Source organism: Lissotriton vulgaris, chromosome 4_1 (assembly GCF_964263255.1).
Source record: "Lissotriton vulgaris chromosome 4_1, aLisVul1.2, whole genome shotgun sequence".
NCBI lineage: Eukaryota > Metazoa > Chordata > Amphibia > Caudata > Salamandridae > Lissotriton > Lissotriton vulgaris.
This window is the reverse complement of record NC_141691.1, coordinates 683,048,115-683,071,032: the sequence shown is the minus strand read 5'-3', so window position 1 is coordinate 683,071,032 and position 22,918 is coordinate 683,048,115. Positions and strand designations below refer to the sequence as shown.

Below are 22,918 nucleotides of genomic sequence, written 5' to 3'. Positions count from 1 at the left end.
GACGTAAAGTGTTGAGCTGATATTTACAATCCAACACAACTAACAATTTGCATTGATTGCAACCCAAACTAATGCAAGATATTACTATGCAACAAGAGGGCTGCTCCTTGAGTGGTGCATGGGCGTTCCCATGCAACCACCTATGGATTATGATGCAAGTACCTATGTACAAAGAATTGCAGAAAGGGATTTGAGCAGATATCCTGCACATCCCTGAGTCAGGAGTAATGAGGAGAAATATTTTCTTTTCTCCTAGTTTGTTTCTTTTTTTATGTGTGCTGCATTTTATAGCACACATCCGGAGAGGAAACTGCCTTCAACAATGCTGATCATAACACAAACACCATTGCAACATGGTGCAACGGTTTCTGCTTTGGTGCAAGGCAGCCAAAATTGCATCAGCATAGGGAGAGTGCAGAACAGTGCCACATCTTTGTGGATATGGTGCTGTTATGCTCTCTCCCATTCAAGCAGCAACTCTACGTCCTACTTTGTGTAACTTCTTTATAAATCTGGCCCCTATTTTCTTAATCAAGTTTCCCTCCTCTTCTGTGTGCAAAGTCTCACACTTAATAGGAAACCAGAAAAGCCTTACCTTGTTCAATTCCTTATCTGGGTCTGATATCCACCATTCAGTAACTCTTCTGCCAACTCTTTAATGTGTTTCCAGGCAAATTGGACATGATGAGACTCCGTTGTGCGGGCACAGATGACAAAGCGCAACACAAACCTGTCCCTCAGCTTGCAGGGAACAATATGAATTTTTTTGGTTTGATTTATGTTTTCAAGTAGTGCTTTATTCAATTCATTGGATCCCTACAAGAAAGATATTACATGAATAGAATACATTGCTTAAAGATTTTAAATATTATTTTTAAAGCCATACATCGTAGAATTATAAAATGCAACAATCAATACAATCATGTTTGTGCATACCATATATTCAAGTGTGTACTCCTGTCTGCCCATTTTCCTTTTCATTCCATTCAAGGCAAAGCCAAATGAGAAGTGGATAATTCAGTTCCTATAGCCATAAAACCTTTTTGGAAGACACATGTAAAAAGTATTAAAAGATTATTCTTCTTTTTTCCATGAAACTGAGCCTGGTCTGTTGCCACTTTTTAAAAAATGGAAAAAAATACCATAGTGTTGGGATTTTTCAGCATTTTAAGGTCTCGACTGGCGTACACTGCGCAGCAGTGTCGCGCAGCTCGAGAAATTTTGTTTTTCCAATACGGGGGTTGAACCCGCCTCTCTCTTCCATTGGCTAGCTCCATAAATGGAGGCTAGCTATTGGAAGAGAATAATGGCAATCATTCTCGGAGCAGATTCGTTGGCGTTTTTGTGTTTTTTTAAAGCCCCTCCCCCTTTGTTCCGTCATGCAGAGGTGGGCCATTGTGGGTGTTTCCTTATTTTATTTTTTTCCGGGATGTTTGCGGCCGCCATTTTTTTATGGAGCTGGGGCGGGCGGGTCGAAAGTTCAATCGGGAGCCTGGCCCCATGTGGGCCTTGGTGAGAGACGGTGCACTTTACCAGCCCACAGCACCCTTTCCGGCAGCAACATGTATTGTGCCTAACCCGTGCCCGGGATGGGGACAATATCTCCATTTCCCACTAGTCCCGGGTATACTTAGGAGGGGGGCTATCGGGAAATGAAATTACAGGAGCTGATTTTTGTTTCCAATTACTGGGGTAACGACTCAAGTGATGGAACGTGACTGGTCAGACAATTCCCTCCCCGGCTCTATCGTCAATCCCCATCCACTCTCGTGTTCCCAAGTCCGCCATTGTCCCAGCCCTCCACTTTCCTGTCGCATACACCCCTCCCCATCTCCCCGTGGGCTATCAGGTCAGCCAGGGAGCAGACTGAACAGGAGCGAGTTATGATGTAAGAACCGGTCGGGTGTGCTTGATCTAACAGGGGTGGGGGTTGGTCGAGCAGGGGGCTGTTGATAAATTCGATAGAGAGCACACTGTGAAAGATTGGCATCTAGGCGCTTGTTGTAGCTGAGCCTGCGATATCAGTCCGACAGAAAAGCTCATGAAATGCCCTTGGAAACATGCCCTGTGCACCTATCGCCCCTGGGGTCAGTGGTTTTAGAACATGTTAAGTTGTGCGTACACGATGATAGACGTGGACTTCATTGGTCAGGGCAAAGGTAGGATAATGTTAGACACCGCACTGACCAAGCACCCCCACATGCAGCAGTCCAGTCACCTCTCGCGCGGGGCACAGACCTGGATTGGCCACAGTGGACGATAGCTCGGTGGGTGAATGCGCCTCCTGTACAGATTCATGGCCAGCTTGCTTGTCACGGGTTTAAATCCCAGTGACCTAGCCTGGAAAATTGATGCACCTCCTACAGCCATTTGTGGATGATTCACAGGCTCTTGGCTTAAATTCCGCCACGATAGCTGAGATAGTCAATGCGCCTGCTGCAGAGCTGTGCGTGTAATCGACAGATCCCAGGTTCCAACTGCAGCAAGAAAGCGCAGAAGGTTAATGCGCCTTGATCCGTGATCTGCGCGTGACCGTGCTCCGGTATTCTGGGACAGAGCGCAGCACTGCCCTCTAAACCGGGCGTGCGCCGCCGCAATTATGGGTCCAGTCCGATGAAAGTCTCGAGGCCCCCAGGAGTTGCGGACCCGCCCAGCCCATCTCCATCAGTGCCTTAAGCAGCAGGGCGGCATATTGCGCTACACCTCGGGGTTCTTTGTTTTGTTGTGGGTCTAGGGTCTACAGTAAAGGTTTTCAAGCCTGTGCTACTGAGACCCACCCCTGGCTGTACCCAGGAGCCGTGCTGATGCCGTACCGGCGACTCCAGCCTCAAACTGAAGGCTCTTTATGAGCCACCCACCCGCTGTCACCATAATCTCCAGGTAACACTGTCATGCTCCGCTGCTGCGTCCATGCCCATGGGCAGTCCATCACATGCACTACGCGTGTCCCACGTCGTTCTGCTCTATGGACTGAAGCAAGCTGTCTCGCTCTCATACTCTCAGTGCCACTGCCAATGGCAGGCTGTCCGTGCCGGGTTGGGTCAGATCTGGCCAGGCTTTGGATTTCTCTTGCGGACACTTCGTATCTGCTCTCAACCTTGTGCATTAAGTCACCACAGGGTCAACGAGTTGTCCAAAACCCCAGACAGGAGCTTCCTGGCTGCCGCACAGTGAAAGCACAACCACTGTCACCCTAGTGAGCTCTACTCCTCGACGCTAGCGCCCTGAGGCCCGAGTATAGCGGGTGTCCGTGGACCGACAACACGCTATGCGGTTGGATAAGGCAAGCGGCCCTTCGCTGGCCTCCAGATAATGCACCTGCGCCCTGGTGACCATGGGCGCAAACAATACTGTATGACTTTGTGCCGAGAGAGTCACTGTCATTCTGTTGCAGGAAAGGAAAGAGCTTCTTGGAATTGAAACACCTGTGGCTACATTCAGATCTCTGATTGAGGTGTAATATTAGCTCACTCAGTGTTCTCTTCGTGGCTGGCTCATATTACCTATTGGATACACAGAATGGTAAACAACCCATTGAGCTTTGCCACAGAGTTTGGAAACAGTGACCTACTGGGTTACTTACAACACACATGCACTACACTGCACATCTCTGCAGTTTGTGCAGTCACGCACAGAGCTTCTATCTAGGATTAGGACCTGTGGCCTCTAGAATACGCAACAATCTGTAGTAGGTATATTACCCAACTGAGCTATCTCGCTGGCCATTCTTCTACGCTTATTCATTGTCCTTCTCTTGCTACGTCTTCCTTGGCATGTTTTTTCTCTCCTTCCACGATATATGTTCTTTGTGAACAGTTTCACAGGAGTGGTTCATTGCGTTCTTGTTAAGAGTAATACATAGTGCTGTATTGTGCGCAGATCTAGAGAAGAAAAACACTGGGGCTACTATTACAGTATCCTCACAATTACTGAGTGCAGGGGGCCTGCCTCTCAGAAGGATGATTGTGGAGAAAGTACCAGAGGAAGTGCCATGTAACTGTCCGTTCTAGGCTTCTTTTCTAGTCTCAGCTCTGTTTCACCACTTGACCAAACCATGTGATCCTGGGCCAATCACTATATTTCACCATGTCCCAGTGTTGGTTTTTAAAAGAAGGGTGTCCTTGAAATCAGCACCCGGTACCATTATGCAACTGAATATTATGTGTTTATACATTCGATTGTTAACCCTATGTCATATAGACCATGACATAGGATCAGCTGTTTGGCATTAAAATGAGACCTGGATTGCTGAGCAGCTGTAAGAATCTTTACGCAAAAGAAACATAGTAACTCACATTACCTGCTAAATCAATGTTTTTGGGGCTCCATGTTCTAAGGTGCTTGAAAGCGGCGGCATCGTGATGCAGGGTGTTTACCTCAGCACCCAGTGACGGACCCCCGAGCATACAGTAGCATATGAGCTGTCAGCGCCTCGATGGTGCCTCGGATGCTTCTTCACAAGTACGTTTTAAACTACATTGGCTCTTAGAATTATGCTCTGGGGCTCTGTGGTTGCGTGTGTGGCTGTGTGTGTTTCTGTGTGGGTGGCTGTGTGTGTGGCTGTGTGGCTGTGGCTGTGTGTGGATGTGGCTCTGTGTGTGTGTGGCTCTATGTGAGGCTTTGTATGTGTGTGGCTCTGTGTGAGGCTTTGTGTGTGTCCGTGGGGCTATGTGTGTGTGTGGCTCTGTGTGTGTGTGTGGCTCTTGTGACTGTGCAAATACAATAGGTCTCCCATTTGCAGAGATGAATCTATTGGCATTGTAAATGACAATGCCATTTATTTATCTGTTTTAAAAACCAACACAAATAAAAATGTCATTTACAATGCCAAAAGCTCTAACTTTTGCAAAGGCGAGACCGTTGCATTGTAAATGCTTGTTCCTGCCTGGCACTGCCCTGGTGTTCATGGAGGATCTGAATAGGTAAAAAGAAGGCGGTCATGGCATCAAAAGGCCCTTGTTGGATGGGGTGGATCTTCAAATAACTTGTGCCCTGGCAGCTGCTGAGCTGCAAGAGTTTTCCCCCATCGCTGACCTCTAGATGAGGCGTGGAAGTACAAAGGTGGGAAGATGGAACTGTCAGCATTTGTGTCAACTATCCCATTATCATCCCTCTAAATCAAACCCAAAAGCATTTTCACGTTAAGCTCAATTGAATTGTCTCTGAATTAATGCTATTCATTTAAAGAACCTGTTCTCTCTCAAAGTATAGGGAGTATGCATTTCCCTTTTTCATTCTGAAATGCATAATTGTAATATTAATCAAATACACACCATTTTTGGGTGCTTCTTTGAAAGGCTTCATGCTATGTTTTCAACTGTTATAACATCACAAAACATTGTTTGCAATATCAAAGTATCTGTTCCATATTGCCCAAAACAGCTGCTTAAAGCAGTATAATAACCTTACAGATCTGTCAAGCATGTTACTTGTGCATTTTGATATACTGGTGGTGTGTGAAGGACACTTCTGAAAAGCCCAGGGCATTTACTTCAATGTTTGTGATTGGCAAGAGCAATGAATCGTGCAAATGACCTTTGACTCCAGTCACCCAGGTTCTGAGGGTTACAGGGTCATCCCATTACATTTAATGGTCCATTCCACAGGAGGCATCTGCAATAACATGAGCGGCCATCAGAATCAACACAGTCCAAAGGATTGCAATCTAGATCATCTCTGGTGATTCCAAAACACTGTAAGCTCCATAGCCCTCTATGGGAGCAGAGGAGGAGGAGGGGGGTTATTTCAGGCAGGGGAGTCGAGGCCATGTAGTTGAGGTAATAGCAGATGTAGTATAAAGCCAACATAAACATAACTGTTGTGTCTTCAACTGGATCTGAAGAAACAATGGTTTGCCTGCTTCCCAGACTTTTAAGAACCCTGTCCCAGTTTTTAGAAAGACAAACTTTCACAACCCACCTTACATTCCTGGGCATGAGGCGGGAGACTTTTTTTTATGTAACTAAAGCATCATGTGGTAGCCATCTGTCATTTACAAACTGTACATTTTCCTGTGAAATTGACACTAAATTTGCACAGAAATCGGGTTTCGGTGAATATTTATCATTAGTGCATCACCAAGTAAAGTGTCTTGAATTGTTTTAATCCTATTAAATTTTTTGTTTCCATCACACCTAACAACTACCAAATCGACGTGCTTCATTTTTGGTTTCCTAACTGCTGAATGTGTACAGTTAATTTACAGGTATTTACATTTTGCTGTGCTACACAAAATGACATAGCACAGCCTTTCATTTTGCCTTCAGCCTTTCCTGTGCTTCCGCAAGTTTATTACATAATTCATTTACTTTTCTTTCTCTGACTGCAAAGTGAAACACCAATCCTCATGTTAAAAAAGCTGCAATGTCTCAGAAGACATAGCCTGACATTTGACCTCTATCTTTGAGCAGCAAATGTGTCAAGATAAATGCAGAGTTACAACTCATTTTTATTTATTACTTGGATGTTCCAGGTTTCTTTTTCTTTCTTTCCTTCTCTCTCCACTTTGTTCCTTCTCTCTTTTCTTCGTTCTTTCTCCCTTTCCTTCGTTCGTTCTTTCACTTGTCTTCATGCTTTCTTTCTAACCCTTCTATCCTTCTTTTCTTTCCTACTTTCTTGTTTTTTTGCCTTCTATCTCTTTTACCTACCCTCTTTTATGCCCTCTTTCATGCCCTTTCTTGCATTCTTTCTTTCTTGCCTTCACTCTTGTGCTGTTTTTCATTCTCTTTCTTAGTTTCTTACTTTCTTACTTACTTCCTTTTTTTGCTTGTCCCATGGGCCTGTTTTTGGAAGCACTGAATGTGCTCTGTTAATGGACAGTCAGTAGGTGGCTCGGCCACAGTGCACTGCACCTGAGCCTAGGAAGTGATCACTGTGTCAGCTATTTCAATTTTGGGGGAGGTGGGGCTTCGACACGGGTGGTGTCATCATGATCAGTATTTAAAATTCACAAACCATGCCAGCAGCAATGAGAAACATGTGTCCCTGTAACCCCCAAAGACCATCAAGCTGTGTCAAAAAGTTCCAAGCTGCCATATTTTACCAATGAGGGCCACTTTTTTTTAGTATGACGCCACATTTTTGTAGCATGAGGTCACAATTGTTTTAAGTATTTGCCACTTTTTCTGTGGTCCCTTGGCCTGTTTTATGCCACAGTCCGACCTTGCTCCATAGGACCGTAGTGGACCATACATTGCAATCACTAAAGTGAACGAGCCATAGCTTCATGATAATAATAACTGTAAAAAACGCATTTCAGATCCTAATGCTTCAAGGATGTTGATTATTAATGTGTAGGATTTCCCCTGAAGGGCACAAAGATAAGTGTTATTGACATTAAAACCTGAAAATTAGGATCACTCATTTCTTACTAAGTGAGGAAGGTAGCCTCTAGTAAGATATGGTCCTTGATGAGAATGACATCTGTGATCCATCATTTGTTTCTCCTCAGGAGAGGTTGATTAACTGACAGCTGTTCAATCAAATAATATTTAAAGTGGGATACATATCGCTGGAAAGTAGAAAGGTTTTACTTTTTAGTCTTCTCTCTTACCTTTAGTCGGAAGCACACCAGCCCCAGTGTCACGTCGGCAGAGATCTCAAATCGTTCATCCTGACGCACTAAATCTTCAAATTCGTGAGCAAGCCTTACATGCTAAGAAAGAAGAGAGGACAGCTGCATTACATCACTTGATTTGCTTTCTAGCCATGTTCATATGCTTACCCTAATCCCCCTGGCTTTAATGCTATTTGTGTCATAGGCATACATAAGAAGAAGGCTGTCTGCTGTGGAGTACAAAACTGTAGATGTTGTGAAGGATCCTCAATAAGAGATACAAGAATCAGGGGTCGTATGGAGAAACTAGTAATGGCACCAATAGCCTTTGGTTTTTGGGTCTCGCCTGCCAATGCGCTTGCGCATTGCTGGCAATAGATATAGAGGGGCACCAGAAAATCCTACCAAGAGGGCTTTGTAATGTGGATTATGGCCAGTGCATGTGCGCCGGGCGCGCGCTCGCCATTTGCTCCCCCGCCCCCCCATCAGACTTGAAAGGAAGCCGCTCGCACACCACCTTTTGTCTGAGTCTCGGCATCAGACTTCAAAGGCTGCCGCTACCCCGCCCACCCCCCTGCCATAGTAATGCCGAGAGCTTGTTTCACCCACCCATTCTCGCCTGCCCTCTCCATCATCTATCTTTTTACCTGCCTTTTCCCCCGTCCATTCCCCTCTTTCCTACCCCGTCCCAGTTAGCACCCTCTCTCCCCATCACAAGCCTCTGTACCAACAAACAATGTTTGTAATCATAGTTTATACAGGCATTACAAATCAACACTGTGTTCTGCGTTGACCATGCCTGACCAATAGGGTGTTTCCGTACCGTTCATACATAGATTCAAATGCCAAACTTCATTGCATAAATAAAAGAAACGTAGATCACTTGCCACTCACTGTTGTAATATATATCTGCTCGCCACTACTTTGGAAAGGTTGCCTTTCCGTTACCAGCTGACTCTCCTCATTTCTAACCCTCTTGTTTCTCCCCCAGCTAGTTTAAAGTGCAATAGATATCAGTAGGTCTTTTGTGACGCTTTTAAAGTTACATACACACTTCTCACCGAAGAAATAAACTCCACCCTCCAACTCCAACTCCACCCTCCAACTCCAACTCCACCCTCCAACTCCACCCTCCACCCTCCAACTCCACCCCCCAACTCCAACTCCACCCTCCAACTCCACCCTCCAACTCCACCCTCCAAGTCCAGCTCCACCCTCCAACTCCAACTCCACCTTCCAACTCCACCCTCCAACTCCACCCTCCAACTCCACCCTCCAACTCCACCCTCCATCTCCAACTCCACCCTCCAACTCCAACTCCACCCTCCAACTCCAACTCCACCCTCCAACTCCACCCTCCAACTCCATCTCCACCCTCCAACTCCACCCTCCAACTCCATCTCCACCCTCCAACTCCAACTCCACCCTCCAACTCCAACCTGCAACTCCACCCTCCAATTCCAACTCCACCCTACAACTCCAACTCCACCCTCCAACTCCAACTCCACCCTCCAACTCACACCCTCCAACTCCAACTCCACCCTCCAACTCCACCCTCCATCACTCAGGGGCACCACCACATCACTCAAGGACACCACCACATCACTCAGGAACACCACCACATCACTCAGGGACACCACCACATCACTCGGGGACACCACCACATCACTCAGGGAAACCACCACATCACTCGAGGATACCACCACATCACTCAGGGACACCACCACATCACTCGGGGAAACCACCACATCACTCTGGGACACCACCACATCACTCAAGAACACCACTACATCACTCTTGGACACCACCACATCACTCAAGAACACCACCAAATCACTCAGGAACACCACCACATCACTCAGTGGCACCACCACATCACTCAGGGGCACCACCACAACCCTCAGGGGCACCACCACATCACTAAGGGGCACCACCACATCACTCAGCCCAACCACATCATCACTCAGCACCACAACAGCACTGTCCTTGCTTGCTACCAACAAGCATTGCCATAGCCACTAGGACTCGCATTAGGAAAGTGTAAGCTATTGGCTTTGTGAATAACAATGCTATTAATTTATATATTTTCAAAGCCAACACATAATAAAAATAATGTGTCATTTGCAATACCAATAGCTCACACATTCCTAATGCGAGACCTATTGCATTGCAAATGTTTGTTACTAATGTAATTGATATGTCAAAGCAGTCTATTCCTCGTATTGATCATGTTTAGCTCAAGTACTGGCGTCATTTATTATTTTGCCAAGTCAAATTTATTTATGATTTGGAACCCTAAGAGGTCCCCATAAAAGTACACAAAGATCTACAATAAACGGTTCTCAAAGATAATAGTGTACAGAGTAAACTACTTGACAAAATCATTCAATCTGTCAACACACTCCACTTCTGTAAATATTCTTGGACCAATAAAGTGCAAATGCGCAATTGTTTGGGTGAGAAATACAAACCCTATCCAAGCATAGGGAATCTAATGTAAGCAATAGTGCAAGTATAGTACATTACTGCCAGAGAATTCAGTGCAATCAGCAAAGCAATGTAAACACTATAAATCAATTAGATTGTGCAATTCTTACTACACTAAAAGAAAATGTTCGTCAAATACAAAGACAAATACAATTAATATAGACCTATCTAAAAGATATTTAAGAATTATTTAAAAAAAGGTAAACAGTTTTGAACAGGCTATTTCCGAGGGTGGTGCAAAAACATATTTCTGGCTTCTGCTGCCAAGGCAATATTACACTTTTGGAACAATGGTCTTAACAGGAAACAGCCACTACAACGAGGCCGTTTCCACGAATGCAGTAACCACGCATGCTTTACAACGCATGCGTGGTTACCACTATAACCTTTACCACGCATTCCTTTACTACGAAATACGTAGTAAAGGAATGTGAGTTAAAGGTCCAATAAAAAAGTGGGGGCTTGGGGGGGCTGGGGGGGGTTTCCACCCCCCAAAAAAACGAGCGGAATTAAAAAAAAGAAGAAAACTTACATAAAAACGGTCTTCAGTGCCCCTGTCATCAATGAAAGAGCCTCCACAACGTCGTAGCGTAGCGTGTCCGTCATTATAGAAGTCCATTTTTAGTTTTTATAGACTTGTTTTGATGCTTGTTTCTGTGGTTGGTGGAAGTACTGGCTGCTGATGAAAGGCGTGCAGGTGTCAGGTAAGAAAACAAATCTTTGTTCTTAAAAATTACCCTGACTTAAAAGTATGAAGTGTTTCTCTCCTTTCCTTCTGTAGACTGACTCCTCTCCATGCCTCATTTCCCTTGATATAGCCTACTAACGCTAATAATACTATACACATATTTTTTAGCCTATCACTATCATTATGTACAAAGGAATGACATATGTGCCTAAGGAACGTAAAATGTTTTGTAGATTTTTTTTCCGTAGAATAATCCTGCGTTCAAAAATGCTGCGTGCTAAAGCAACTTGCTAAGTAAAATTCGCGTGGTAATGCCATGCGTGGTACTGGTTAGCGTTGTATAATCATATAACCCATCTTAACAGTCGACCTTGTAGTGCAGAAAGGGACAAAAAAATCGCACATGATTTCACTCTTGAACATAGTTCACGCAAAGGTCACAAAGCATCTCTTCCCTAGGTAATCCCTCCCGTAATATTTCTATGAGGAAGCAAATTCAGCCTCAATGATAAAATGATTCTAAGCACACAATGGGGAAGGTTTCATTGAACATATGATTGAGATTTGTTTACAAATGCTACTCTCCACAATTATATCATTCCTAATGTGTTGAGAACACAATACAATATCTCTTTTCTGTCTAACTTCGTAGATTGATTTTTTAATCATATTTTTTAAAATAGGTTTTGGAAGGGGTCCCACTTCACTTTGCCCAATTCCAAACATATCCAGTGATTTCACATAATTTGAAAAAGCAGCACTTCTCTCCTTCAGACAGATAGAGATTTCGGGCCTTATTTATAAGGCCTTGCATCAGTGTTGCGCTGCTGTTGCGTCATTTTTTGTGATGCATTGGCGGCGTAAAACATGCCCCCTTTTGTGCTCTATTTACAAAATGGTGCATCTAAGCAGATGCATCACTTTGTAAATCCCTGCGCTACATTATTCCTGCGTCAGGTATAATGTATGCAGGGGGGCATTCCCATGCAATTAAGCCTCGTAGAAGTGATGCGTGCCACTTCTAGGACACAAATGCATAAAAACCTTACTCCTGCCTAATGGCAGGTGTAAGGGTGATGCAGTGCTATATCCATAGCCCTCCCACCTACATTGCTGGGGTTGCGTGACACTTCAGAGTCAAATCCAGCAATTCCTCATTTTTGTGCCAACAGATATGTCAGTAAAACTGACGTATCTGTCATTCCTTGCGACATGATGCGTCATACAGTAAATATGACGCATCCGTCATGTCGCAAGAGGGCACAATGAAATGTGATGCAACGATGCGTCACTATTCATAAATGAGGCCAGCCATGTTTTAATGCAGCCCATATGGACCCCGGATTACTATTCAATATACTATCCCCCCACCTTAAAGTTGCAGTCATAGCAAACACAGTCGTGGAGAGAAGCCTAAATTCAAGCGGGAATGCCATTGGAGCAGCTGCATAATTCCCATTACATATTTAGTGCCAAATATGCCCCTCCACCTTCTTAAAAAAGGACATGTACCGCTCATCCATTAATTCACAGGTGTAACTCAATGAGGGCAGAATTTCCATCTCATATACCGCCAGAGCTTGGGTAAAATAGCTTTGTCCACAGAACCTGCCAATTGCTGAAGGCACAGATATTGCCTTACTTCTGCCCTGGCTAATATGATCATTATTAGAACAGTTACTAGAAAAAAGTCTACCCAAATATGAGCACACCTTCACCAGCTCTAGCTTGTCTTTCCCTACAGACCAATACAAATCTTTCCTAACCCTGCACCACCGGGAGCAAAAAAACATAACTTTGCTCTTAGAGGTGTTTATTTTTAACAAATGTTCATCAGTGTAGTTGCCTAACTCTGAGAGAAACTTCTGTAAACCTATTGGGGATAAATCTAACTAAAAGGCGTCATCCATGTCCCCCTTACATTGTGCGACTCTGCTGAGCAAGTCAGACGCATATATAGAGGAAAGAGGAGGGGCGTTAGTAAGCACTCTTTCTTCAGCCTTTTGTGAGTCTCTACTTTACTAGACAAGCCCTGGTTCCCTCTCATCTGGAACGGAGTCCAGGTAAAAGAGTGCAGAGCCTTAGCAAGTGCACAGGAATCCCTTGTACAGGCAATGTCCTCCACGATCAACCCTGTTGAATGCTATGGAGGATTCTATAAAGGCTGAAAATAAAGCCATGCTTTTACACTCTAGATACTTCTCAATCAGAGTTTAGAGGGCCGTGATATAATCTAGGGTGCCACAATGCATATGAAGGCCAGCCTGCTCCACAGGGACACGGTTATTACCAAATGCCAAGACCTGAAGGTGAAGAAGAATACTCTTTGTGAACAGTTTACCAATCATGTCCAATAAGGCAATCTGCCTGGCATCAAAAGTTTTAGGACCTTTTTTAATATGAGGGCACAACTATACTTCCTGTCCAAGAGTTCGGTATGGTTCCATGCATATAACAATATTGAAACACCAGATGGAGAAAAAGGGCTCATGCAGAAACATCTTGTTCAATGAAAGATATAGGGAGATCATCCAGACCCATCGCCCCAGAGAACCTAGCACCCTTAATAAAACTCTCTATCTCAATCAATCAATCAATCAGAGTACTTGTAAAGCATGCTACTTACCCGTGAGGGTCTCAAGGCGCTAAAGGGAGGGGTTTGCTGCTACTGCTTGAAGAGCCAGGTCTTGAGGAGTCTTCTGAAGGCGAGTAGGTCTTGGGTCTGCCGTAGGTGGGTAGGGAGGGTGTTCCAGGTCTTGGCGGCGAGGTAGGAGAAGGATCTGCTGCCAGAGGTCGTTCGTTGGATGCTGGGGACAGCGGCGAGGGTGAGGCTGGCGGAGCGGACCTGGCCGGTGGGGGTATAGAAGCTGAGTCTACTGTTCAGGTAGGCTGGTCCGGCGTTGTGGAGTGCTTTGTGTGCGTGGGTGAGGAGCTTAAAGGTGATCCTCTTGTCGACCGGGAGCCAGTGTAGGTCTCTCAGGTGGGTGGGGATATGGCTGCGGCGGGGGACATTGACGATCAGTTGGGCTGAGGCGTTTTGGATGCTTTGTAGTCGTCGTAGGTGTTTGGATGGGATTTCTGAGTAGAGTGCGTTGCCGTAGTCCAGGCTGCTGCTGACAAGGGCCTGTTTCACCGTTCTTCTTGTTTCGGTCGGGATCCACTTGTAGATCCTGCGGAGCGTGCGGAGGGTGTTGTAAAAGGAGGAGGAGACGGCGTTGACCTGCTTAGATATGGAGAGGGAAGAGTCAAGGATGAATCCTAGGTTGCGTGCATGGTCGGTGGGTGTCGGTGCTGTTCCCAGTGTGGTCGGCCACCAGGAGTCGTCCCTGGCTGAGGGGGTGGGTCCGAGGATGAGGACCTCAGTCTTGTCCGAGTTCAGTTTCAGACGGCTGCTCCTCATCCAGTCGGCGACGGCCTTCATTCCCTCGTGGAGGTTTTGTTTTGGCGGTGTGTGGGTCCTTGGTGAGGGAGAGGATGAGCTGGGTGTCATCGGCGTAGGAGATGATGTTGAGGTTGTGATGGCGGGCCACTTGTGCAAGGGGGCCATGTAGATGTTGAACAGAGTCGGGCTGAGGGATGAGCCCTGGGGGACGCCGCAGATTAGGTCAGTGGCTTCGGATCGAAAGGGTGGGAGGCGTACGCTCTGGGTTCTGCTGGAGAGGAAGGGCGTGGTCCAGTCAAGGGCCTTCTCTTGGATTCTGGCTTCTTGGAGGTGTATCTTTAGAGTGCGATGGCAGATCGTGTCGAAGGCGGCTGACAGGTCCAGGAGGATGAGGGCTAATGTTTCGCCGTTGTCTAGTTGGCACCTGATGTCGTCAGTGGCGGCGATGAGGACTGTCTCGGTGCTGTGGTTTTGTCTGAATACCGACTGGGACGAGTCCAAGATGTTGTCTTTGAGGTGGCGGGCCAATTGCCTGTTGACGATTTTCTTGATGACCTTCGCTGGGAACGGGAGCTGGGAGATGGGCCGGACGTTCTTGAGGTACTTGGGGTCCACCTTTGGCTTCTTGAGGAGGGCCTTGATTTTGGTGTGCTTCCAGCTTTCCGGGAATAACGCTGTTTCGAAGTAGGTGGTCATGACCTTCTGTAGTTGGGGTGCGATGGCTGCGTCTGCTTTGTTGAATACGTGGTGTGGGCACGGGTCTGACGGAGATCCTGAGTGGATGGAGTTCATGACCTTGCTTGTCTCGTCGTTGTTGACGTTGGTCCAGGAGGTCAGGCGGTTGGCGCTGGTGGTGTTTGCAGGGGATGTGGAGTCTGGCGTAGTCGGGGCAGTCGTGGTGTTGAAGCTGTCATGGATGTCAGTGATCTTGCGGTGGAAGAAGGTGGCCAGTGAGTCGCACAGTTCTTGGGAAAACGGGATGTCATTAGAATTGGCGCTGGGGATGGAGAGTTCTTTTATGATGCTGAAGAGCTTTTTGCTGTCGTGTGCGTTGTTATCCAGGCGGTCTTTGAAGGAGGATCTCTTGGCTGGTCTGATGAGGTGGTGATGTCTGCGGGTGGCGTCTTTGTGGGCTGCGTGGTTGTCCGGTGTGCGTTCGTGGAGCCATTTCTTCTCCAGATTCTGGCATGTGTGTTTGGAGGTCTGGAGCTCGTCGGTGAACCAGGTGGCTCTCTTGCTGGCGTGGCTGTTGGAGGGTTTCTTGAGTGGGGTGAGGGTGTTGGCGCAGTCGTCAATTCACTGTCTGAGGTTGCGGGCTGCGTCGTCTGGGTTGGTGGGGTCGGTGGGTGGGTTCTGGGTGAGGGTGTTGATCAGCTGGTTTCTGGTGACTTTGCTCCAGCAGCGGCGAGGCAGTTGTTGGGTGCGGTGGTGCGTGGTTGGTTTCTTGAAGGTGAAATGGAGGCAGCGGTGGTCGGTCCAGTGGAGTTCGGTGGTGTGGTCGAAGGCGACGTGGGTGCTTGTGGAGAAGATGGGATCCAGCCTGTTGCCGGCGGCGTGGGTGGGTGCGGTGACGAGTTGTCTGAGGCCGAGGTTGGCGAGGTTGTCGATCAGCGTGGTGGAGTTGTCGTTGTTCTTGAGGTGGAAGTTCAGGTCCCCGAGGAGGATGTAGTCCATGGAGGCGATTGCGTGGGTGCTGGCGAGGTCGGCGATAGAGTCCCTGAACTGAGCCCGGGGTCCGGGGGGTCTGTAGATGAGTGTTCCTCTGAGGGTGGTGTTGGGGTCGGTGTGGATCCGGAAGTGCAGGTGTTTGGCGGTGTTGAGGGTGTCATCTGCGTGGGTGGCGACCTTGAGGGTGGACTTGTGGACGATGGCTATTCCTCCTTCTAATCTGTTGGCGCAATCCCTGCGGGTGATTTTGTAGCCGTCCAGGATGGCTATGGCGATGTCGGGCGCTGAGGAGTCGTTCTACCAGGTCTCGGTTAGGAAGGCCACGACTGGGGCAGAGGTGTCGAGTAGATCCCAGAGCTCAACAGCGTGTTTGCGTGCGGAGCGGGTGTTGAGAAGTATGCAGCGGAGGTGGTTGGGTCCAGTCCTTGGAGGTTTGGTGGCTCTGTCGATGGTGAGGCTGCAGGTGCGGCAGGAGAATGGTCTCTGGGTCCGTTTCGGGCAGCCTGGAAGCAGGTTTGGTTTCTGCCAGCGTTGAGTGCGTGGAGGGTGCTGGCTTCATAGCTGAGTCTGGTGTTGTGGCTTTCGCGGGGTCCATGGGTTCTGGTGCTGGGCGCGGTCCAGGCACGGACGGGCTCGGCACGCCAGTGGCGCGCCGGCTGCACGTGTCCGCTTCGCGACCACGCAGCGTCCGGCATAAATGGCGTGTTGGGAGGGAGGAGCAGCTGGGAGGTGGGAGGCGCGAGTGGGCAAGGGGGCGGGGAAAGAGTGGGACAAAAAGCAGAATGGGGTGCAAAAGGGGGAAAACAGTGGCACAGAGGGCAAAATGGGGCACAACAGAGGGGAAAAACGAGTGGCACAGAAGCAAAAACGGGGCACAGAGAGGGGAAAAACGAGTGGCACAGAGAGCAAAAACGGAGCACAAAGGAGGGGGAAGACAGTGGCACAGAGGGCAAAACGGAGCACAACAGAGGGGAAAAACGAGTGGCACAGAAGCAGAAACGGGGCACAGAGAGGGAGGAAAAACAGTGGCACAGAGGGCCAAACGGGGCACATCAGAGGGTACAAATGAGTGGCACAGAGAGCTAAAGTTGGGCACACAGAGGGGGGAAAAACAGTGGCACAGAGGGAACAACTGGCACAACAGAGGGGAAAAGCGAGTGGCACAGAAGCAAAAACGGGGCACATAGAGGGGGAAAAACAGTGGCACAGAGGGCAGAAGCGGGGGTAGAGCACACTTACCAGCGGGTACTCGGCAGTGGCAGCAGGAGCACACAGGCGGAGCTGCGTGGACGGGGAGCAACCTACCAGGAGGGTCAGGGGTCGCTCCCTTACAGCAAGGAGGGCCAAATACATTCAGTGTGGTGGGCTCAGTAGTTGACTCTAACAGAAACCTGCCACTAGAGTTAAAAGCATATAGCTGCAAGATTTAAGGGATCCACTCTGCATTGGCTATTAAAATTGCTTCAGCCTTAAATCTACTATCACAATATTCAGTTATTATGGACCAATATTTACTCAAATCACCAGAAAATGTGACTTCTTTAGGCTTAATCCATTTCTGATCCTTCTCCCTTCTGTGTTTGGATGCTTTCAGTCTCTTTCTCACCTGCTTCAACTGATCGATTTCCCTTTGCCTCAGTAGTGATGGCTGCTTAGTTTGTTCTATTGCTAGGGAGTTTAGCACCCGATTTACCTTTTTTACCTCAGAGGAGGTAGCCACCAAGGGTTTAGCATTAGTCGCTTGTGTTTACTCCCACATAATTGAAATAGAGACAACTGCTTCTCAAACCATGCAATAGGTTTCTCTTGTATATGGCCAGAAATCGCAGTTTAAACACATACTGCCAATCTTATCATTTTGATGTTTGGCCAAATGCTACACCCTTTTATTTAGTTAAAAACAATTGTATCATCTCTGGGATTCCAGGACTAATCTTACCTGGCAAAAATAGTGTTTGGAATACTCCATACCACATCCAACTTCAGGTTTCCAAGGTCACAGAAGAGCAATTCGAGATTTTAGCATTAAAATCTCCAACCATAAATATCAGTGTGCATGCTTCAGAGATGCTAATATTATGCACAAAAGAGAACATAGACTCAAATAGATAGTCAGACGACCTTGAAGGGGGAATATAAATATTTGACAGAAGAAAAGAAGAATGCAGTCTTCTTATTGAATTGCCCAGAGCCAGCTTCATACAAAGATGTGAGGGACGGACAAAAACCATTGGGTTCCAGTTTATACTGCCACTAAGTAAAATAGCTAAAACTCCACTGGCATGACCATTTACTGTCGGTTTTGCTGCACAAGAGAAAACAAAAGATGTTTCGTATTTAAAATCAGAACAAATCCAAGTTTCCTGTAAGCAAATTATCATTGAATCAAATCGCATTCAAAAGTTTAGCTTGGACAGTCCTGAGCCTGCCATCATCCAGGAGAGAATTTTACCCAATCAGCTACCGCTGCAGCATGGAAGTTTTATGTTTTCTTTGGAGGCATTCAGTGTACCTGCCACCCAACTCCAGGGAACCAACTCATTCCCTGTCTAGATTCCCTGACCATCTGGTTCTCATACCCTACAATATAGATCACTCTTCTCCCCGTGACTCTACCAATAGAGATTATGATATCCTTTGGAATTACAACTCCCCTGTCATTGTAAACAACTCTAGTCTTGAGTGCCCACCCTTAAATATCTAACTGAGTGTCCACAATCTGATAAAACGGAAAGACATCAATACCTTTACTTCGAACGTAGTCAAAATTACCCTGGATTAGTATTACAATGATCCTAGGGCTAAATGTTACTCTGGAACTCTAAAGTTTATTTAGAGGAATGAGAAGCACCCGATCAATATCTCTACTTGATACCAGGCACAAATCCTTGATATCTGATCAAAACTACAGAATAAAACTGCTATTCAGTGGGCCTATTTCCCTATCAAACAAGGAAAAGAAATTCAAGATATTTTTATTTTTTGGGGGAGGTTTTATGTAGCACGAACTAGAACCAAAGGTATCAGAGAGCTTTACATGAGCACCAGTTGCATTTCAGATTGACACATTCATAAATTTTTTGTAGGGCACGGGGAGATTGTGATTTGCCCAGAATCCCAGGAGTGTCCCTGCTGAGACTCAAACCCAGTTCCCCAGCTTCGAGGTAAACCGACCCTAGCCGTTAGGCCAAATCCTTGTTGTTGGCCATGTTGTTCTGCCTTGGCCCAGCCCCGGATTCAATGATCCTATCCCCAACATCATCCTTTACAGTTCCCGTACTACACCCACCACAATTAAGGGTGGTTACTCCCGTCCCTGTGAGCACCTTCTCCTTCCTGTGGCACCCTAGAATTGATACTTCAGCTATAATAGAATGAGGGGGCAGATTATTTACTTCTGGGGGCACAGACTTCTGACCTATGAGAGGCCCAGCCTTCAACAACTCCTCTACTTTTTGTGGCTGGGTAATGGAATTGGACACTTCAGAAGCGTTTAAAAACCTAACTTTTTTGGGCTTTCGCTGTGTAATAATCGGTATCCTTTTATTTTTCTCCTTCTGGGATTTTGCCTCATTAAACTCGATAGAGAGGATCCCTTCTCAGGAAAGACGCTTGTTTAGCACATAGCAGTTTAACACTAGGAGGTTCATTTTGTGAATCAGGAGTAAGGGAGATCCCTTTTTTAAATCTCAGAAAACAGTAGGAGGATTCTCATGTACAGATAACATTTCATTTGCCCCTTGAGCAGCCTGGCATTGATCCCCAGAGATATGGTTTAGGAAGCAAGAAAAAGGCACACTGACACTCTCCTTAAAGAAATCATTGGGTTGCCCAGAGGGAGTGTCCCCCTGACTGTCATAATTCCCCACCTAGACTCCCATTTCTACCACCCCTCGTAATGCCACTATATTAATCTGGGTAGCCTGGGACCTCATTTCAGTGCCCCTTTCATCACTATCTGGATGTAAACCAAAGGAAAAGAGGTGCTGCATCCCCCTTAGAATGGGGGACAACACATCCAGGACATAATCAGAATTATCATAAGTTTTGTCCAACAAGGTCAAGATTGCCGAAAGAATCTGCTCTAAAGAGAGTAAAATATCGGAGTGACACCCCCCAAACGTCCCATCGATTTCCCAAATTCGATGGCTGCATGAAGGTTTGGTGCCTATGTGCATATAGAAAGAAAGTATACTACTGTGCAAAGCCGGTAATGGAGGACTTTTAGGAGGACCGTCTAAAGGTTGACTCAAGGCCATGTCCTAGGCAACAGGTGACTTTAAATTAGCTTCGATAAATCAGTTTTTCTCCATGAGAATGGCAATGACCGGCAAGGAATAGTCCTCCAATACGTCAGGAAATCTGGATCACCACTACACGCATCACCACAAAGTACACTGTGAACGATTCGAGAGCACACGAATAAGGAATAAGTGTGCGTGCAGGAAGCAGACCTCGCCCAGGCACAAACTGCACCTTGCACCAGCTTAATACTGGCCGCCACCGCACCACCAAAGGGAGGGGGGGCGTGTTGCATCCATAGCCTCCACAACGCACAGCACACCACAGACTGCGCGCAGCACAAAGGCCCAACTTTGAGTGGGGTGCGTGTCTATATACTTCAGTGAGCTTATATAGGCCTCTATGCCCTTAGGCAGTGACCAATATTGCCCCCACAGGGTCCAACTCGTATCCTGCAGCACATATAAAAGCAGTATGCACAAATATCATAATTGAGGGTATTAAAACCTGAAAGAAGAAAACTTGGCACTGAAAAAACTTATAAAGTTTAATAAGCGTAAGAAGCCTGCAACTTGCAAGCAGCTAACTGCAGGTGAAAAACTGTGGAGCTGAGAGGCCTAAGAGAGGGTTCAGGGGGGTGGGGCTAGCGGGAGAACACCAGGCCAACCGCAAGTTGCACCCATACCGCGGAAGGCCTGGGCTCACGCTCAGCAAACGGTAACTACTGCTGCTGCGCTCAGCCGCGCCTCACTCGGCTCTGCTCGGTACTCCAGTCCTTACAGCCGAATTGCCACCCTCGAGCCCACGCCGGACACTTCACTTCTCTGGGCCATATGTTGCCCATGCGTCACAACCTGATGCAGCCAGCGCACCTCCTTGCAACGCAGCTCAGCAGCTCGGATCTGGCGTCTTTTGTCAGGTCGGGCCCAGTGTTTATTATTTTTTAAAGGGTCCAGTGCTTGATTTAAAGCAGGGTCACAGTATGATTTTCTTCCTCAAATACTCTGGGCCTCATTTATGAGAAATGACGCATCGCTCCGTGAAAGAAGCGATACGTCACTTCTCAGTGCGCACTCCTTGCGACCTACCTGATGCGTCATATTTAATGTATGACGCATCATGTCGCAAGGAGTTACAGATACGTCAGTTTTTCTGACGTATCTGTAAGTGCAAAAGTGACGCATTGCTGGAGAGTGTAACAAAAGTGACGCAACTCCAGCAATGCGTCCTTTCACATGGGGCAAGCCCCATGTAAAAGGGCTTGCGTCAGTCTTATGACGGCTGTGAGGCAGGCGCAAGATTTTGACGCAACAGCGTCCTCGAAGTGACGCAGTGAAATCTCATAGATTTCACTGGTTCACTTCTAAGAGGCTTTTTGCAGGGGAACTGCATACATTATACCTGACGCAGGTATAATGTAGCGCAGGGGTTTACAAAGTGACGCATCTGCTTGGATGCGTAACTTTGTAAATAGTGCGCCACTGGAGGCATGTTTTACGCCGCCGATGTGGCCCTACGTCCTTTTTAATGGAAAATAGCTAAATATTCCATGTGGGGATGTATTTCATTGTGCCCCCCTCGTGGCATTATCAAGCAAAATACACATCCATTAAAAAGAGCCACTATTAACCTCAACCCTTCCCCAAAGAAAGTTTAAATGTTGCTGATCATCTCGCTCACAATGTTATTATCTGTTATTCCTGGTCCGTAAATGGGGATTGGTGGATATAGGAAGGTGAATGAGAGGGGAACATCAGGCCAAGGCACAAAAACAATTATCCACCCACTCCCAATTATTCAAGCATCCATCTTGAGCGATTCAATCCCAGAAACATACCCCTACATAAGTCTTGCCATTCCCACCCATGCATTCATCAATTCAACCACCAACATCCATCTATTAATCTACAACATTACATTATCTGACAAACAACAATCTAGATACATGCACACCCATCTAACACATATACCAAGACCCTGACCCATCCATAACCATTCACGCATTTATTCAGCCATAATAGTCACTCATCTGTACTCCTGTAGACCGCCAATCATACTCATACAACCATGTCTATCCAACCACCCACAAATGTATTTATCTGTTCAAGCATCACATTCGCCTTTCACTCCACTAGGCCTATGTAAATGGGTCCACCTACACATTTATGATTCCATCAACCCATATATCCACCCACTATACCCAGCTACATTGAGAAATTGTGGGTGTGGTGTTAACCCATGGGATAGAACACAGGAAAGTAGAATACATCTGTCCATCTCTACACAATTTTAACTCAGAGATTCATCAGTCCACCTACCTATCTGTTTCCCCACCCAGTTATCTGTAAAGCAATGCACTCACCACCCATACACCTGAGCACTCATATGTCCATTCTTTCATCCATAGTCATACATTAATTTCTTTGATTATTCACTCGATGCATTTAGCCATCCATTCAGCCACACTGATTTCTTCATTTTTCCATTCAACCTTTTCATACTTGTATTCATTCATCCAATCACTCACACCACACAATCATTAATCTATCAGGCATGCATCCATAGCTAGCCACCCATCTTTCTACCCAGCTAAGATCAGTTTGGGGTGAGATGACGGTGCGTTGGTATGAGCAGCAAGCACTTGAGCAGTTATTGTGTAGCAGAAACTCAGCTTCAGTAGAGATGATCTAGCTAATGGCTTCGAAAGCTCTGCTTTGGCTAGTAAGGAATTGAATAAACTTAATTTACCTGGAGTTCCATCTGCAATTGGATTTGTAACCAACACACCTTGGCAAACTGCAAGCAGAGGATTATAACAGAGGTGCCGGATCCAGCTAAAGATAAGGACATGTTTTTTAGGTATGGGTCTCAAAACGATGTCGCTGACACCTTAAGT

General features: G+C 46.6%; 2 protein-coding genes across 3 annotated transcripts in view; both read right to left on the bottom strand.

Moving 5' to 3' along the window:
* Positions 1-22,918, bottom strand: part of LOC147722438 (aromatic-L-amino-acid decarboxylase-like) — a 1,636,613-nt gene that overhangs the window by 7,328 nt on the left and 1,606,367 nt on the right. The gene's annotated exons all lie outside the window — the stretch shown is intronic.
* Positions 1-22,918, bottom strand: part of LOC147722439 (aromatic-L-amino-acid decarboxylase-like) — a 712,354-nt gene that overhangs the window by 7,356 nt on the left and 682,080 nt on the right. For both annotated transcript variants that reach the window (XM_086964959.1, XM_086964960.1), the window contains 2 exons: positions 7,553-7,654; positions 596-816 (listed from right to left, as the gene is read on the bottom strand). In XM_086964959.1, coding sequence (XP_086821085.1) covers positions 601-816; positions 7,553-7,654 — 318 coding nt within the window. In that variant the 3' untranslated portion in view covers positions 596-600. The remainder of the gene's footprint in view (positions 1-595; positions 817-7,552; positions 7,655-22,918) is intronic.